Genomic DNA, 18,888 nt, shown 5'->3' with positions numbered 1-18,888 from the left:
GGCTATTCCCAGGTTGTCGATTTCCATAAATAGTACATATATATAACATGGAAAGTAATCGACTTTTTCCAAAAGCACTAATTTTTCATTCAATTAATATAATATTTTGTCGTTAACATGATTGTGCTCACATGTTAAAAGCAAAGTCAAATTTAAAAATCTCAAAATTGAAAAATGATGGGTTAAGATATCTTGAAGAATAAAACAATGTTCGTTTTTATGGCTTCGAAATGTTAATACACACAAAAGCGCAAAGCAATATCTTTAAAAACGTGGAGAGATATCTAAAAATATTTGTATATATATATTTATTTTCTCCGCGAATCCTGATGCAACGTGCTAACGTACGACTCGCGAATTACTTAAACTAATACAAGCAATGACTTAGACTATCTTCTTGCTAAATAGTTTAAAATGAACGCCTCAAACAGAATATATCACTGTGAAGCTAATTGTTATAATTACAAGGGACGCGGAACTATTCACGGGAGGCTTACTTAGTTGGTGACACTATATCTTTTGAGATCTAAGAGCACAGAGATATTTATTAGACTAGTCAACCTGGTACGCACGAATACTTCACACTTACGAATGAATATATACGATTAATTTAACAGGGGAGATTAATCATCCATTTATTGTTTCTGTACAGATTCTTTCGTGATAAATCGAATATTGTGGGTACTAGACATGTGAGACAAGTTCGAAAATAGGTCTGTCAAGAAATACAAATAAGGGTTTTTGTACATATGCTCTCCGAGATGAGCTTAAACGACTTTTATAAACATTTCTCGACATTACACATGTGCTGCATTTGATATACCGGATTATATATTGCAAATTTATATTTCATATAATTGTTTCAGGCAAAATATAGTAACGTCGAAGTATCTTATAGCTGTCATAAGAACGATCGGTTTTAAGTGGAATCAAATATTTAAGTAAGGGTATTCAATCTTCAACGTATTACATATACCCTCTATTCCCTTTTTTACTAATGGACGTCCAGTATATACATTTAACCTTATGGACCTAAAAGGAATTTTGTTCTTCCATCTCTAAGCATAATAAAAAAATCTATTGAATGGGAGGAGGAGGCACGGGTGTAAAAACTATATTAAGCATTCGCCGTGTGGAATATCAATGGAAAAGAGCAGAGCATGTGGAAATGAAAGCAGCTGCAAAAGGAGCGCACAAAAGGCACACAGCGATGGATGGAGTAAGAGTAACTGCAATTACTCGTAATAAACAAAAGTTACACGGATCGACAACAACGTGCAGCCGGAACAGGGGCGGTGAATGAATACGACAACAACAAAAAAAAAACGCATACTTAATTGCGGGTTTTTCAAACGAGCGAACCCCGCTGCAAGTTCCCACTATATGGTACATAGTCAGAGACCTTTTATGCACTTGAATCGCCTCTGCCTCAGCCTCTGCCTCTGCCTGTGCCTGTGCCTGGGCTTAAGGGTAGTCGGTTCAACGAGATCACCAGCGGAGCGCAGTTGCTTCCAAAAATGGCTACACACGGCGATACAGTATAAAATTGCAACAAATCGTCTAGGGCCCTCAGCAGGAACGGCGGCATCGTCCGGGGGCCGTATCAACCCCTTTTTGTCGCACCCAAAAAGAAATCAAACAAAAAACAAGAGCAACTATCCTAAAATGGTTGACATCGCGTAAATACATGAGCATCGACAGCCGGGTCCGGGTGAGAGGTGATAACAGTGCGTAGTTGGGCGGAATTTGTATCTAATAAAGTTCCATATGTGCAGCCGTCTCTTATTAGGCATAAATATTTGATTGGGTACTTCTCCCAAACGAGGGTGTCCGGCGCACTGCCCAAATGGATGGTGTTGTTGCCCCTGCTGCTGCTGCTGGTGGTGGGTATTGTGATTCTAAATTTTTACAACTTCATTTAGTGCATTTTTTTATTTTTTACCAAAGTGCCTGAAGTGATGCTAAACAGATTTTGTTCTTTGCGTCGATTATTAAAAATTCGCAGAGATAATTAGACATGTTTAGCTGTTCATATTTTACGAAATTATCTGGCTTGTGATTTATGAATCAATATTTTTTATGGTATATACCCTATCAATAAATGTCTCTGAGATCGATTTATCGTACAGACAGAAAGACGGGCGGAAGGACATGGCTACATATAATCAGAGTTGCCTGAGATACTTAACTTTTGATATTGGCACAGGCGAGAATAAAACAACATTTAAATATTCCTCAATTATAAATTTTAGTAACGAGTGATTCCTTAATTTCAAATTAGTACATTCATTCAATTTTTTTGGACTACAAATACTCCACTTTTAGATACTTTCTACAAATACCCCCAAAAATCTTATGTATAAAGGTACAAACACAAAGTTAGGTGTCTTATTTGGGCGCTAAAAATGATGTATTGATCGGACTGTAAGCACCGATAACTGCATTTCTTTTATTATGTGGCTGCGGGAAAAGGAATGAAAATGGCGTAGAGCAGGCTGCGTGATTGCGCGTGTGTTCTTATTTTTGTTTTAATGTTTAATTTAATTAACTTATTTTTTATTATTATATTTTTAACGGCTGCTTAGCGCTGCCTTCAGGGTATCTCATAGTCAAGCTTTGCCGGCCAAGCACTCCAACTTTTTCAAATAAATGCAAAGCAAGTTTCACATTTTCTTATATTTTTTTATTTAATTGTTTAATGCCAAACCAATTTCTATTTAATTTATAGTTTACTTCTATTATAACGTAATGTGGTAAAGTTAGGGTATACAATTTTTTTAATGTGTTTGATTTTGCATTTGCTTCTAGGTTAGTTGAATTTTGAGCAGATCTGGCATTAAGCTTGTGACATTCAAGTGCACTAACTTCTACTTCTTGCAAATGCTTAGAGTGGCATATGTAAATAATGTTAAAAATGAACTGCACTGAGACGCACTTCAAATGACAATAAAAACAAATATTTACATTAACCGAAAACACACAAATATATTGCCGGAGAGCAAGAGAGAGGGAGAGAGACGGCCCTTTTGAAATCCAAATGGAACCATGCCAGAAACCAAACTCCTCACCCGCAAATCTTTTGTCAAAATATGAAACTTCAAAACAATTACCTCAGCCAACTGGCAAGCACTTAAGTAAACAGCACTGGAGCCGGAGCCGTAGACGGAGCCGGAGAAGTTGCGAGATTCTGGCCCGGAGTCGGAGCTGCCGCATGCGCAAATAAACAATTAAAATGTCACAATGATTGCCGTCGTACCCGTGTCAGGAAAGCAAAAAACCACGAAAAATCAGTAAATATGTCGAACCCCAAAGGAGCACAGCCAGCGCAGTTGCGGCAAATAAAAAACCCACATTTTCCACTTCCACTGCACACTGCGTATTGTATGAATGTATTTGTATTCAAAAGCGCATTTTACAACCACGTGGCGATGACGCCGACCTGACGGCGACTAACCCATAAGACGTTGCTGCCAAAACGCACCGGAGCGAACCGAGTAAGTCAACAGAGCACGGAGTCTGTGCGGGGGAGAGCTGCCAAGGATGCCGTACAAAGGCGTTCCACAAACAACTCAGCAGCAGCGGCAGCAGAAATCCCAATTAAAAATTGAAAAGCGCGCGAAAAACGACAGTTAAATAGCAAAAATGACTCCAAGTTGCGGCTACCATGCTGAGTAGCGCTTGGAGGCCGACCAAGTCGTGCTCATCCTCCGTCTCATCCTCCGTCTCCGCCGCACTGCCGCACGCTGTGTGTCTGTGACATTAACAATTGATGGGCGACAGCTGACACACGGCTGAACTTTGCCAGATTGTCGAGCTCAGCTGCCAGCTAAGACACTTTCCATTTCATTTCACACACACAAACAGAAACACGCCCGAGTTTCCCCCAGGCCTCTCCTCAAGTAGTTGTGCAGGTTTTTAGATGTAGTCTTAGATGTAAGGCTCTGAGGCAAATCTGAAGTATACTTTTCCACCTCAAGCACTGCCTAATAAACAAATTCATATATGTTTTAGCAAGTAAATCCATATTCTGGATTAACCATGTAAGTCAGGAGATCTTATAAATCCTTTTTATTTCCTTTACAAAAGGTTTTTATCTACTATATCAATTAGCTGGCATTGGAACTATCGGTGGATAACCGCCTTTTATTTAATACCCTGTACTCATTTAAGGGGTTGAGTGGGTATAATGGTTTTCTGCAAGTGTATGTAACTGGCAGAAGAAGGTGTGTATGCCCTATAAATTATATATATTCTTGATCGGGACGACATCTTCAAATGATTGCGTCGATCTCGGAAACCAAAAAAGTTAGAAAGTTCAAATTTAAAATATATATTTTCCCGTACCATATGCAAGATGATTATCATATTTTTTTATTTTTGGATATATATTTCAGGTTTAGATATCTGGCCCCATACCCCCAAAATGAAGCCAAAATATAACATTAACTGTGGTACGGGGTAGTTTCAAGTCGAGTACACTCGCGTTTTTGTGTTATTTAACAACTTTTCAGCTTATATATGTTAAGCCTGCTCCCCCGTTACGATCTTAAGTATTTATCCATCATTTAGCAAGGAACTATTTTATAGTCCCAATCGCTCAGCAAATTTATTTATAACATATGATTATAGATATCTTATCCGATGTCAGCAATTATGAGCTTAATTTGAATTTTGAGAATGGGTTGCATGTTTTTGATCAAGTTTGGGTAACAGGTAGAAGAAGGCACCTCCAATCCCATAAGCATATAGATTCTTGATCTGATCGACGAGCCGACTCGTAGTCAATTGGAAACTCAGGGTGGAGAAACTATATACGTAGCATAATCTATGGGTATAGGGTATCTCTTATTCGGGCACTCTAGACTATATATAAAACATCTACAATCTTAAACGTTTATAAGATTGTATATATATATATGCACCAAGAATTGATTAAATGCTTTTACTTTCAACCTCGATATATAGATTTTTCATTTATGAAATATTTTTAAAAAATATCCCAGCTTTATTGAAGGTGCCCAAAAGTCGCTTAGAGCAAAATGTGGAATTCTTTTTACGTTTTCCTAACACATTTTCCTTTATGTTTAGTTTTTACCTCCGCTGGCCTAGCTTACATATAAATAAGTATATATATACCAAAGTGCTCGTTTGGTAAAGATAAAGAAATGGATTTTAAACATTTTTCAAGATCAAAGTATTTTCAAATTTTAATAAGGTTTGTGGATTTTCGATGTGTCTATATATCCATATATGCCATAACTCTCGTGAAACTGAACCGAAAATATTGAACCGAATAATTGAAAATTTTTAATTAAATTTTATCATTATCCTTTATTTTTTTCACCGACATTATATAGATCGGACTTATTGAGTCGGTAGGAACGATCGGGCGAAAAAAAATGCTTTTGTGCATTACAAATCTTTTTTTGTTCAGCTTCTTCAACAGGACAAAACCATTCAGTAAAGAAAACAATTTTAGGAAGATAAAACTTTTAATTACTGGGCAAAATATTAAGTTTGTCTTAATAAAAGAATTAATAATTCCGAAATTGTGAATCTTCAAAGATTGAAATTTTATGACTATCATGTTCAAAGAAAGTCGATGTCCAAGAACAACCTTCTTTCAGTTTCCGCTCGCGAAAAATTTAAATCTACCGGTACTACATTGAACTCCATGTCTATTTAAAAATATAAAAATAAGTTTGAAGCCGATCGGACAAAACCTAAAACTGACACCAAAAAATCTGTGAATCGCAATTGCCGCCGAGGAAGCTTGGATTCGTCTCTGATAATTGTATCATAAAGATAGTTTAAAATTAATTTGAACAGGAACTTTGGCCACTAAATCTTTGACACCCATTAACACCAAAAAGTGTGAAATACATCTTAAATGAATTTGAACAAAGATCTTTGAAAATGAGTTTGAGGACGATCGGACGGCAAATAATAAAGCCTTTTTCGCGATTTTTCCACAATTGCGGGTGGAACTATCGAAAACCCCGCCTGAGCGTGCACATCTATAACCTACGGTAAATACAGTGAAATTGTCAGATTCCTAGCTGTCACGGGAATATGATTCACATCTGAATAATATTGAAATATAATCAATTTTATCTATTTTTTTTTGGTATGTACTAGTTATTTTATTGAGACCTTTTTAATTTGTACAATCTTTCCTTAAATCAACACATAACAGAACATGGTTAGTAGAAAAAAAAGAGTTTCCATTATCTTTGTTATAGCTAGTTATGGTAGTGTGCTTATTATTTTGACCATGATTGTAAGTTCTTATATTGCAGAGGGCCGAATTTCCCACTCTATGATAATTTTAAAATTAACTTTTTTAGGTTATGGATGAGAGTTTTGTATAATTTGTGTAGATTGACTTATAATGTTTGTTAACACAAAACTCCATTTAAACTTGGTTAAACAACAATTATGCAAGGTAAACAAAATTTGAGACTTACAGCAAGATCTTCAAATATTCTTATGGTGTTTGTTTGTTTCGTTAATTAAAATCCGTTTTTGATGTCTTTCCGACTGCTTAAGTAAGCATTTAAATTTAATATCTGCATAAAGTACTTCAAAGCGGTTTGTGGGTCGTCCCCCCGAATTTGTCCTGGACTAATCAATCCACTGACTGCTGCAGGTCATGTCGCGGACTGTTTGTTGGTTTTGTAGTATTTCCTCGGCGAATCTCTACAAAATGCACACAGAGAGACACGACAGGGCACACACACACACACACACACACACACACGCGCGCCTACAGCGAGGTGAAAGCTGTCCGCTTAATATGCACTGGAGGAACCCAAAAAGGAACCATGAAAATGCGACCGAGCGTCGAAGACGTCAATTTCGTAATGTAAATATTTTATTTATGAGCCAAAGTAAGTTAAGGTAAACAAAAATGGTGTACTGGGAGGCCAACTCCTTGTCGACGATTCTGTGGGCTATAAACATGGTGGGTGACGGGGTCTCAATGGCAATGTCCGTTATTCGCGTACCGTTCGTTGCGTTCTTGTCTTCGGCCTCACCTACGCATTCGCAACCTTATTATGTTCAATTTGCCGACGGCTTCAATCGTCAACTTCAAGTCAAATGAATAGCATGCGCGGTCATGCTTTCTCGCTCTTACTTGACGACCAACTACCGTTATGGATGGCAGAGGGAAATCGAAAAATGAAACAAATACGAGAAGCGGTCGCAAAACGTCATTATCATTAATCAACGTCATTACGCGCCGCTCTCTTTCTCTCGCGTTAGCACCAATTGGGCAGCGGCAGCCGCGACCCCTTCACAGTATTTGAGGGCTGTTCCAGAGCGAAGCGCAATATGTCTCTTGTATATTGGGTGCTGTTGTGTGTGTGTGTGTGTCTGTGTGTGTGCACAGTTGACGCCATCGTACACCTCAGCTATGGATGTAGTCATACGTATATATGTACGTATGTATGTATATTTGACAGCTGCAGTATCTGCGGACTGTCCTTTTTCTAAGCTGTGCCCCTACGTCGGCCCACACCCTTGATGAGTACATATTTGTACTGCAATTTGGCGGCGCACGCTCCTCTTATGATTTGCCTCTTTTTGCGTTCTCATTTTTACAAGTGAGTCTTGGGTGCCCCCTGTTAAGTGAACCTCCCAAGCCGACCCGTTCATGCTGCGCTATTATCGAGAGAAACGCTTTGTTTGTATGCTGGAGTACTGTAAAAAACATATCAATGTAAAAAACATATACAAATGTATGTATGTATACATATACATACATGTGTCACACGCATGTAAATATGTGCTCCCTACGTACGTATGTGTGTAAATACGTATGCGAAAAATGATTCCGGGTTCCGAATACTGTCGTTATAGCCATTCTATACTAACATACATACATGCATCAACACATATGTATATGCATACAAAAATATATACATACATATATATGTATATGTTTCTGTCGAAAGGGCAAAAGGATGTGAATTGCTGTGCACCCTGGGAGATTTTGTAATCAAATAATTACTGTAATTAGGATGGATGGCAATGTCTGATACGTACATACACACACATACATGTGTATATACGTATTTAAAATTCCCATGGAAGTGCTAAATGATATTTGAACTTAGGATTTGCCCAAGTCGTGCGTTTCTTTAGCAACATATGTACATGTTTGTACATACATGTTGACAAACACATACAAAAAAACAAAATCAATCTTAATTTCATATATCATTAATAATGCGATGATTAAAGACAAGATAAAAAGAGGACATATTGCACAGGCAAATGGATGTACTAATTGTACATATACTTATGCTTCAGTACACATATATAGGTGCATAGATAGCTATGTATATTATAAGGTAAGTTCATCTGTAGTATGTGTAAAAGTATGCATATCGAACTTATATATTTGTATATATATAAGATGTGCCAGATAACAAAAGAAAAGGGTTTAGCCCCTTACATGATTTAGAGTTGTGTACATACACACACTCACATACATACATGCTTAGAATGTGTATGTGTGCACAGTTATTTGTACATATTACAACGAAATGAGCGAGCAAAACGGCATCGCCGACAACAAAATGACACCGCGCCAGGTGAGTGGAAGGCGCTGCAAAAGCTCAACGCGTAAATAAATAAACCCCCCTCCCCGCTAGGCGTCTGTGCGCCGCTCATTGTCAACAGCTACTAAAACAGCAAGGAACTTCATAATGAGCAATGACCATGTGGGCGTGTTGTCGCTGCAAGGGTGGAGGCAGCGCATGCGTCTGTAGTTGTAGCATCCATTTTGCATTTAAATGGTGGGTGTGGTCTTTGCTCACTCACACAAATGCACGCACACACGAGCGTACGCACACACACACATGCAAACGCATCCACAGAGAAAGCAGTACACATTGAACCGGTCCAAAACCACTTGATTAGCTCGTTCTTTTCGTTTCTCTGTTCGCACTCGCATCCTACATCGCTGTCTGTCTCTCTCTCTCTCTCTCTCCCGTAAGTACGGGCAAACCCACATTATGCACAATGTATTCAAATTCAACAGGCAAAAAACTCGCCTACACACACACACACACACACACACACACATACATATACTTGGCTTGTGCTTCACGCAGTCGTGTGTAGATAAATTTTGTGTTTCGCATCGGAATGTATCTTTTTAATTGTTTTCACACAGATTCCTTGGAAAACTTTTACTTTCAAATTAAAAATTGTCGCAGCAAAAACTTTAAATTATTGCGAAAATTTACACGTTTTAAGCATATTACATCAATAGGAATTCAAGTTTTGTCATTTACTCGGTATTCCATTAAAAATAAGTTTTAAGACGGAACACCTGTATCTTACACCTCCAATTAAATTTCCCTGAAAGCAGAGGTTCTCAACATTGTTTTGTCTAACTCAGCCATATCTTAAGTACTAAAATAACTGTCATATAATATGTAGCAAAACTTTGACCCTTTCACGACCCCTGAAGACTTCTTTGGAAAAGACGGGTCAGCCGAACAAAGTGAAAGATGAGAGTAAAAGTACAGTTTCCAAATGACGTACAAATGTACGGGGTACCTTTATTTGTTACAGAGCTGCGCCTTTTTATACCCTTGTAAAGAGTTCTATAAGTTCGCCATGAAATCTGTAACGCGTAGAATATACCAAATTATTTTTTTTACTCGGCCGCGATTTAACATGATTTTAAAATTATCATGCTTACACGATTTCATTTAACGATCTTTTGTAGAGCATTTTGAATTGGACGTGTATTGCAAGGAATTTTACAATTTTCCAATTTTATTCCTTAGTTCACAAGCATTACATTCAATTTAGTTTGAACGCATTAAGATAAATTGTGCGCCGTATGAATTTTTAGTTCCCGAGCTTGAGATACATTTAATTTGCGTTACTTTTAATTTACGAGTGCATACCTTTTTTTTTATAAAAAATTATTAATTAAACATAACAACTCGTTCAACATAATTCGTTTATTTCTCTTATTTTAATAGGCTTTGGAAAAATAAAACCAATTACCTAATTTTACACGGTTTTTTCTAGAACGCATCTGGATATGTATTCCCGATCAGTATAAACAGCCGATCCGATATAGGCCTGTCTGTCTGTATGTCCCAAAGCATAGGTCCGTCATTCTGGCCGGATCATACCAAGATCGGATCTGTATGAACAACTTTCTTTCATATATCTTGACGAACCCGCATTTATTAGGTTTACTATTTTTTTATGATGCTTATATAATCCTTAGAAACGATCGGTTGAAAATATCTCAAGATATTTAAAAAAATATGACATTTACTAGATTCTAGAATGCTCAATCGATCAAACAACAAATATTATGTTTTATTTTCAGGTATATTTACCAAGCTCCACTATTACGAGCTTTACAAATCTCCTCACATATCTCCTCAAAACCGTAAGTCACAGGTCTGCAAGGGTATTAATCCTTCGACGTGCCCAAGATAGCGGTTTTTTTCTTGTGCTTTTTATGGCTACGTATTGCAGTGCAAATAAAATGTACAACGAAATTATAGACTTGACAGTTATTTAATTGAATCATCTCTGGGCCAATTTAATTCGTAAATTCGTCCCACTTAAAAGTGCAGCATGTTGGAAAAGCGCACATTTTCAAGGGTATCCTCAAGTGTGCATTAGTTTCGCACCGTTGCGTTGCGTCTGTTTTCCTTTGTTCATTTCTGACATACAACGCTCGTAAGTAGTTTGAACAAAAGCGATTGGGTTTGACATATTCCAAACGAGATACAAAAAATATTTAAAATAAAATCCAAATGCAAGCTCAAAATCGCGTATTTCGGTTATATAACTATAATGTTGATTTTTTTATAAGAAAAGAGAAGTCGGTACCCATTTTTTTTTGCAGCTGCTCGAATTCACAACATAATAGTTGATAATTTGTAATCTTCATAGATTTTAACATAGCAACTCAAAATTGAACACGCGCGTCTTCAAAATTATCGATAAATTTCGAATGAGATTACACTGAACTGGAATTCGTTATCGGTATTTGTTTGTCATTTTGGAATATTATTTTACATCATATGGTATACACACTGAACCCTTTTCCGGAGTTTATGAGTAATTAGCCGTATATGCTACGAGAAAACTAGTCTAGTTCGCGAAATATGCACATTTTGTTGAATGTTTTTTTCTGGTATTTTCTAGAAAAGATGACAGTATTTTTGGCATTTTTGTTGTAGATGAATTTGGGCCACACATTCGACTAAAGACACGTAAATCAACAATTGGAAAAGAAAGACTGTTTTGCAATATCAAGACATTATATGTAAATTGGAGGAACATGGACGCTGGGACATGGTATAAATCGCTGCCCCGCTTCACCCGTTACTGGCTAACGGCAACCGTGGGGCTGAGCCTACTCTGCAGATTCGGCCTGCTGCCAATGGAATACATGTACCTCTCGCGCGAGCTGGTGCTGACCCGGCTGCAGCTGTGGCGCTGCATCACGTCCCTCTTTGTATTCCCACTGAGCGGAGCCACTGGCTTCCACTTCCTGATCAACTGCTACTTCATTACGCAATATAGTGCGCGCTTGGAAAAGGATCAGTATGCGCGCAGTCCCTCGGACTACATGTATCTGCTGATTATCACAGCTGTGCTGGCAAATCTCGGAGGCATGCTCTTCAATGTGTACTTCTTGATGGACATGCTGGTCGTTGCCATAACCTATATTTGGTGTCAGCTGAACAAGGAAGTTATCGTTAGCTTTTGGTTTGGCAGCCGGTTTAAGGCCATGTATCTGCCTTGGGTGCTGGCGGGCATCGAGCTGGTTTTCCATGGCTCCTTGGCCTCCCTGGTTGGCATTTTCAATGGACACGTCTACTACTTCTTAAAATTCCAATACCCACAGGAGCTTGGCGGCAATGCATTTCTGGAGACGCCCGCATTTCTGTGAGTATCCATTCCCAAATCCACATCGACAGCAGCAAAATCTAATGTGAGTCGCTTTTCCTATTCCACAGGAAACGCTTTGCTCCCGATATCTCCGGCGGCATTAGCGGCTTCGGTGTACCGCCGGAGAGCAGAGCGCCGCCTCCACGCCAATCGGCCAACTCAGCCTGGGGTCGCGGCATGGCCTTAGGACGCAATTAGAAACCTTAATTAAGTTTAGTTTACGTGCTATCTTTTTCTACACTAACAACTGTACTGGATCGCAACCTATCTCGATCAACCTTCAAAACTCATTATCTTTACTTTGAGTTTAGTATCTTTTTTTGAATGTAGAACGTCATTAAGTAAAAAATGTTAAGCGGCGGGTTGGTTAACAAATAACAATGGATATTTCTACAAATATACACCCAGGATACAAAATTCTGAATAGGTTTCGACTTTCTTCCTTATACTTAAGCAAGCTAATTAACTACAGGGTACAAATAGCGACAAATTCGGAATAATCAGTCTAGTCAACTTTACATACATATGAACTTTTTATACATATCAATTTTAACTTCCGACTAGACTTGGCCCGAGTATAATCAGGGAGATATATACTATATGGAGTCTAGAATGGCGCTAAGCATTTTGTAGCTAAATTTCATTGATATTTCATTTTACTATTGCAACTGATTGGATTCCAGCAAAGCAGACTCTATTTTTTATAAGTAATGCAACTGGTTGGAGATGGCCTACAAACTATTTATTTTCCAGCTAAATTTAGATACACTTAGAGGTTCCCAGCAGTTAACTCTTTTTCGAATCTCAATGATTCTTGAAAAGTAATTTAATTGAAGCGGAAGTTGGCAGCTAGTATAGCTGAAAGTGAAGCTACAAATTCACTTAATTCTCATTTAGCTAACTTGGAAGAATGAGCTTTAAAAGGAAAGAAAATATTGTCCTAATACGTTGGACGTTGTTTCGCTTCACGTCAAGAACCAATGCTTGTTTTTTCGGTTCGTTAATCTGATTATTAACATCCAAGAACCCCTTAGTCATATTTTTGCCGATTTCTGATGAAACAATTCATTTTGTTGGGCATTCAGGTTTGTTTTATAGTGAAAGCCAGCAGAAGCACAGTGCTCCGCTCCGAGCTAACGTAAATTATACCTGACAAGTTGTGTTTACATTTTGCGGGCAGTTAAATATTCACAACCTATGTTTACTCGTGGGAAATTTCCATACTCTCTCTAGCTTATATATTCTCTGAGAATAAAAAAAATATATATATCTATATATATATATATATAAATCGATATTAATGAAATGGGAGGAGCTTAACTTGTGTTTGTGAAAACAGACTTCACACAGCTGGACAAAGAGTCGAATCGGCTGTCGGCGCTGATTAAGAATATATATATCTATATATATGAATATATTTCTACATATGTAACATCGGAGAAGCCTCCTAATTTTAACATTTGAACTGTTTTCAACTTAACCACACAACTGTTTCGCTTTTTGACTGATTGTCCTTATAGTATCGGATAATGGAGCATAAACATTTGAAATCAAAGATTTATTATGCTTACATTTACATTTATTTCATTTAAAATTTCTATGTTAAAAATTTTATAGCTGCACGCATTGCTCAACAATAGTATTTGTATAATTACATTGTGTTTACCTCTGGGTGGTTCGCTTCGATTGCGCATTTTGTTTTGTCTAAAAATTACATTGTTTATGTTTTAGATTTACAAAATCGATGCATAAAATACTTAACAGCTACACTGCTAGTACGTTATGATAAATGTATGAATATATTTATGCGTGTGTGGATGTGTAGGATTTACTTCTTTTAAACTTTGTCCTTGTAGCTTATCTCTACTGCTCTTTACATGATACATATACATGAATTGTATGGCTTTTAGCATTTTAAAAATTCTTCAATTGTTTTGCTCAAGTATTTACAATTTTGTAATCAGATCGGCCATATTTAGATTTAGGGAATAACTAATAGACTAAAAACTATAATCTCATTGAAAACACTTTTACTTATTGATTTGATGTTCTGTTCTCCTTTTTGCAGTATGCGTTATGAACTTATAAAACTAAACTAAATGAAAGATATGCTATTTACAATGTATACAAATATTATGATATTTCGATGGTGGCAGCTTGGAGAAGATAAATTAATTTTGTTACCACTGCGTAAAACAAGATTCGAAAATTTCGATTTCGTTTTAAATTATATAATCGATATTCAAGCTATTTTCATATACATTTACAAATTATCATAATGTTGCACTTTGCTTAAAGAACTTGGTACTAAACTAATAACTCAATCTAAATTAAACCGGGCTGTTTGCGTGTGTGTGTGTGTGTGTACATGTCTGCTGTTTGTTTGTGCGTTCCGCTTCGGATCAGCAAAAGAAAATCCACATGGTATATTCTAACTAACTCATCACATCTGCCTACGGCAGCGTCGAGGTTTTCGCTGCCATCGTTGTCGTTAGCGCTGCGACCGATTCCCCTGTTGTTGTCTGATCCAGCTTTTTCTTCTCCTCCGCTTCGGACAGAGGTGGCAAAATGGTGGCTTTAAGCGACGTGGCGGTTGTGCTGTTGCCGGTCGGTGTCTCCGGCGATATGTTACTGGTACACTCGATCTCAATGGGCTGCTCCAATTCCATGTCCACGTACTCAATGGCACTGTCGACATCGTCGTGCATTTCAATTACTAAAATATAGAGCATCAATCAATATATGACCGGTTGCTAACAATTTGGATACTTACTGCGATTTTTAAGCTGCGTGTTTGTAACTTGCATCTCCTCCCCAATATCCTCTACAATGACATCATCCAACGGTTGCTTGCTTTTTGCATCATTAGTAAATGTTGTTGTGGGTGCGTTTGTGACGGCCGCCGCCTTAGAAGCCTGGTCCAGCTCCATTTCCCAGTCGGTTGCATTGAGCACAACCATCGGTGCTGACTTGACGTTTGCTGTTTTCGGTTCTGTCGTGCCATTATCCGCCACAATGATGGGCATGTTGATGATATCGATGGGCGTGTCCTCCGTTATAAGCTGATGCGCCTTAGTCTTGCCCAATGCGGACGCAGTTGCAACCGTTGTCTGAGCATTGCTGGCCGCATTGGCGGAAGTCGATGGACCTATGACGAGCACATTGGGCTTGGCTGCCAGCAGCTCGGCACTGGACTTGGGTTTACTGGAGGCCAGGGTAACTGCTCGCATTCCGCTCGTTGGTAAGAACACCAAATTATTCTTGCCAACGCCAGCCGGGCCCAGGGTTAGAGTTGTGGGCTTGACCTTGGCGCCGCTACCAGCGATGCTGGAACTGGAGACTACGCTCACGCTGCTTGTGCCGCCCGCGGCGCTCGAGATCACTTGACTGGGCGTCAGAAGATGCATGCCTTGTATCTTAATTCGCTGCTGTGTTGATTGTGGGGAAGACGGCGTGCCACCGCCCGTGGGCGAAAGTGCGGCACTGCTCACTGTGACGCCAGCTGCGCCGGAAGCGGCCACTGCGGTGACATTCGCAGTGTTGAGTTTATGTATAATGCTGCCGGTGTGTAGCTTGGCGGGCTGAAGGAACACCTTGCCATTGGGCGAGCAGATTTTGATGTTGCGCAGTGCGCTGCTGGGCACATGCTTGATTGCGCTGGCGCTTGTCAGCTTAATATTTCCCAGTATCTGTGTCGTCGAGGGTGAACCACTGCCGGCCGTCGTGCTGGTTGTCGTAGCCGACGCCTTGCGAAACAGAGGCGTTCCGGTCGTCACCGAGCTGCTCAAGGGCGTGATCAGCGTGTTGTTCAGGCTGCTAGCCGGTATATTTTTTATAATATTTACAGCAGAGGCGCTGCTTAGAGGCGTGGCTATACTCTGGGTCTGATTCTGACTCTGACTGGGCACTCGATCCTCCACAATGTACTTCTGCACAGCTGCCGTGGCCGGTGGCTTGCTGGTGCCTTGATTGGCAATGGCTGTCGCTGGGATTGAACCAGGCTGCTGGTCGTAGGGCAAAAGACGCACGGCTGTGTTCGGCACGGAAGGCAGCTGCTGCTTGTCGATCAAATTGATCTTCTTGGGCGTCAGCTTCGTCCCAGCTGGCAAAATGGCGCTGCTTGTTGTCCGTACTTTCGGGGGCGCCGCTATCTGCTGCACGCTTATTATTTGCGGGGCAAGAGGCAGGTTGGCCGTTGAGATATTAGCAGACGTCGCCTGTGTCCCTATAACAACCGGCTGGCGCTCCTCTACAATGTATTTTTTAACGGGCGTGCTCAACTGTGGCTGCTGCTGATTCGGCTGCTGCTGAAGCGACTGCGGCGTGGGGGACAATTTCTCCTTGAAAACAACAGGCGAGTTTACGAACGCACGAGGCGTCGTTGGCGAAAGCATTTCCGGCGGACCATAGACAACACGTGCCGCAGGTATCGTTTTCAACTTGGTGGCCGCCACCGATTTAAGCGCTTCGTCGAGTATGTATTCCACGTGTGGCTGCACCAGGTGATTGGCATTTGGGTGCGCTGCCAGCTCGGCCGCTGGCGGCGCTGACAATAATACTTTTTGTTGTTGCTGTTGTTGTTGCTGCTGCTGCTGTTGCTCTTGTTCTTGCTGCTGCTGCTGCTGCTGCTGTTGCTGCTTCTGCTGCATCTGCTGTTGGAGCTGTTTTTGTGCTCGCCGCCTTCCGCTCTTCGCTGGCTTCGTGTTAACGCCGACGCCTGAAACGCCGCTATTATTGGCCACCGCATTGCCTGCGCCCTTTTTGCTTGCCACCCGCTGCTTGTGTTTCTGCTGCTGCTGGTAAAAGTAACGCTGCTGCAGGGTACGGGCGCTGGGGCGCTGTTCCAGCGGCGCCATTTGACCATCTTCGTCCTTGCCGCCGCTTTGCTGAGACGCCGACTGCTGCGGCTGTCCTAGCTGCCTGTCGTGTTGTGTATTACGCTTTTTGTTAGGTTTCGTGTCGCCGGTTTCGTTCTCCTTCCGCTTCAATGTTGCCTTTTTTATTTCATTTGGCAAGTCGGGCACCTTAAACTATAATCATAAAGGATAAGTGATTGGTAGGGTCATGTCTGGTAGCTCGCATTTGTACTTGAATTCAGACGGATGTTGAGCGCATTGTGGGTTAGGATTACCATATCGCCTGCATAGGCTACAGCCACGTGTCGCTTTTTTATACCAGATTTGAATTGTTCAGATATAGGAAAACTACGTTTTCAACATTTTTAAGTTTTTTATATACAGTATATATACAAAAATATAACTGACAAAACAAATTAACCGAAGCAAATTAAAGTGTATTAATTTAGATGTTCATAAAATGCGCCCATTTTGAAAAAAAAAACCCTGCATTATTAACTTTTCAAAAATTGCAGTTTTTATGTGGGCTTTTTTCTGATAATTCGGCTTTTGATCGATATTTATTAATTATCGATTGTAACATTTAGGTCTGTAACAATCAGCTGCCTGTTAATGTAAGTTAACAGTTTACTTCTGCTGTTAACTGACACTGGCAGAATTCAATCAAATTTAATTAAGTGCACAACATCCAAAAAGCGACATTTGGCACTAATACAAATTAATAATGTACAAATTGATAGGCGTTCCACAATGCGGTCAACACTAATTATTCAAATAACTATCTTTTACTAAATCTGCTAAACGCCTGCATTTTGAAATAGATCAGTTGACTACCAAAAGTAAATACCTCTCTCCTCTCTCTCTATAAACGCGCGGAGATCTTTAAAAAAACACTAATCAAGCCCCCTGAAGATAACCTTGATTTAGTCGCATTGCGCTACCGCGCAGCCCACTTTTAGAGCAAACGACCCAGGCGCAGACTGTACTTTCTATGTCCATACGTTTTCGCACATATGTATGTACGTATATGTTAATGGTCAGGTCAAAATAAATGCGTTATATAATGCTGGGGCACTTACCGGCTCATCCATGATGACAAGGGGCTCCTGATGTTTTGTTATGCCATGCTTAAGAGTCTGATAGGTCGCCTGTTCTAGCAGAGCTTCGCTTAGGTTTGCCCCAGTTTCATTTGGCGGAGCCAGTTTGCTATTTTCCGCATAAGCCTTCGCGGCCAGATCGTTGGCAACAATGCTCAGAGCCGTTTGCGGACAAATGCGTGGCAGCAGCGGATATGGGCGACGACCTTCACGTGACCATTCCTGCCATGTGTTTGGGCCGCAGACGCTGAAAATGCGAGAAACGGTCACATATGCACTCCAATATTCAACACTCAACTCAATATAAGCTCTTACTTCTCGGCAATAGTGCATAATTGCTCATCGTTGGCAGCGCGTCGCACTTCCGCACGGTGGCGTTCCTGTGTTATGTGAAACAGTTGGCGCAACTCCTCGAGCAGCTTGGCTTTTGGTTCGCTGAGCGAGCCTTGGGCGCGAAAAACGCTTATTACATGCGAATACGATTCTAACTCTGCTTGAACGATACAAATAAATGGACACCAATTAGCCGAAAATCGAGATCCACTGAAGCTGGGCTGCTGCTGTATAACATTAAGTGCTTCCTTCTGGCGGTGGCGGCAGCAGAATATCACCTACCAAGTCGACGCAGCATGCCCCGACATTCGTCGCGGGACATTTCCAGCGTTTGCGGCCACATGCTGCGCATAGTTTAGAACGCACTACGTTTGATGCGCTCCAATCCGTTAATTTGCAGCTTAATTTAGCAATTTTCCCAAATGGTTTTCGCGAATCTTGTAACTAAAACAAACTAAAACTCAGCGTTTGCTGGTGCTGATTTTAGTGTTGCAAGGCAATCGATTGCACTATCGATATTATGTATGACATTCACATCACTGTCGTAAGAGCGGTTCATAGCTATCGATACTTTTTGGCTTAGCACACCTTTGTCGAATTTCGTGGCAGATGCCACGACGTAAAGTTAAAAAATTAAAATTTTTCGATTCTTGTTT

General features: G+C 40.0%; 2 protein-coding genes across 2 annotated transcripts; one reads left to right on the top strand and one right to left on the bottom strand.

The window, feature by feature from the left end:
• The first annotated feature begins 11,124 nt into the window (after positions 1 to 11,124).
• On the top strand, positions 11,125 to 12,363 carry Der-1 (derlin-1). The gene is made up of 2 exons (XM_064679399.1): positions 11,125 to 11,943; positions 12,015 to 12,363. The coding sequence occupies exons 1-2, from the start codon at positions 11,333 to 11,335 to the stop codon at positions 12,142 to 12,144; spliced, it is 741 nt and encodes a 246-aa protein (XP_064535469.1). The 5' UTR covers positions 11,125 to 11,332; the 3' UTR covers positions 12,145 to 12,363.
• Positions 12,364 to 13,503: 1,140 nt separating this feature from the next.
• Positions 13,504 to 18,727, bottom strand: LOC135426336 (helicase domino). The gene is made up of 5 exons (XM_064679395.1): positions 18,515 to 18,727; positions 18,215 to 18,389; positions 17,882 to 18,146; positions 14,720 to 16,976; positions 13,504 to 14,662 (listed from the first exon to the last, which is right to left on the bottom strand). The coding sequence occupies exons 1-5, from the start codon at positions 18,582 to 18,584 to the stop codon at positions 14,400 to 14,402; spliced, it is 3,030 nt and encodes a 1,009-aa protein (XP_064535465.1). The 5' UTR covers positions 18,585 to 18,727; the 3' UTR covers positions 13,504 to 14,399.
• Positions 18,728 to 18,888: the final 161 nt, after the last annotated feature.

Source organism: Drosophila montana, unplaced genomic scaffold (genome assembly GCF_035044405.1).
Source record: "Drosophila montana isolate Dmon_TW-CO22-7 unplaced genomic scaffold, ASM3504440v1 contig_1_1, whole genome shotgun sequence".
In the NCBI taxonomy this organism is placed as follows: domain Eukaryota; kingdom Metazoa; phylum Arthropoda; class Insecta; order Diptera; family Drosophilidae; genus Drosophila; species Drosophila montana.
The sequence above is the reverse complement of the archived record's forward strand: the minus strand, read 5'-3'. Positions and strand labels throughout refer to the sequence as shown.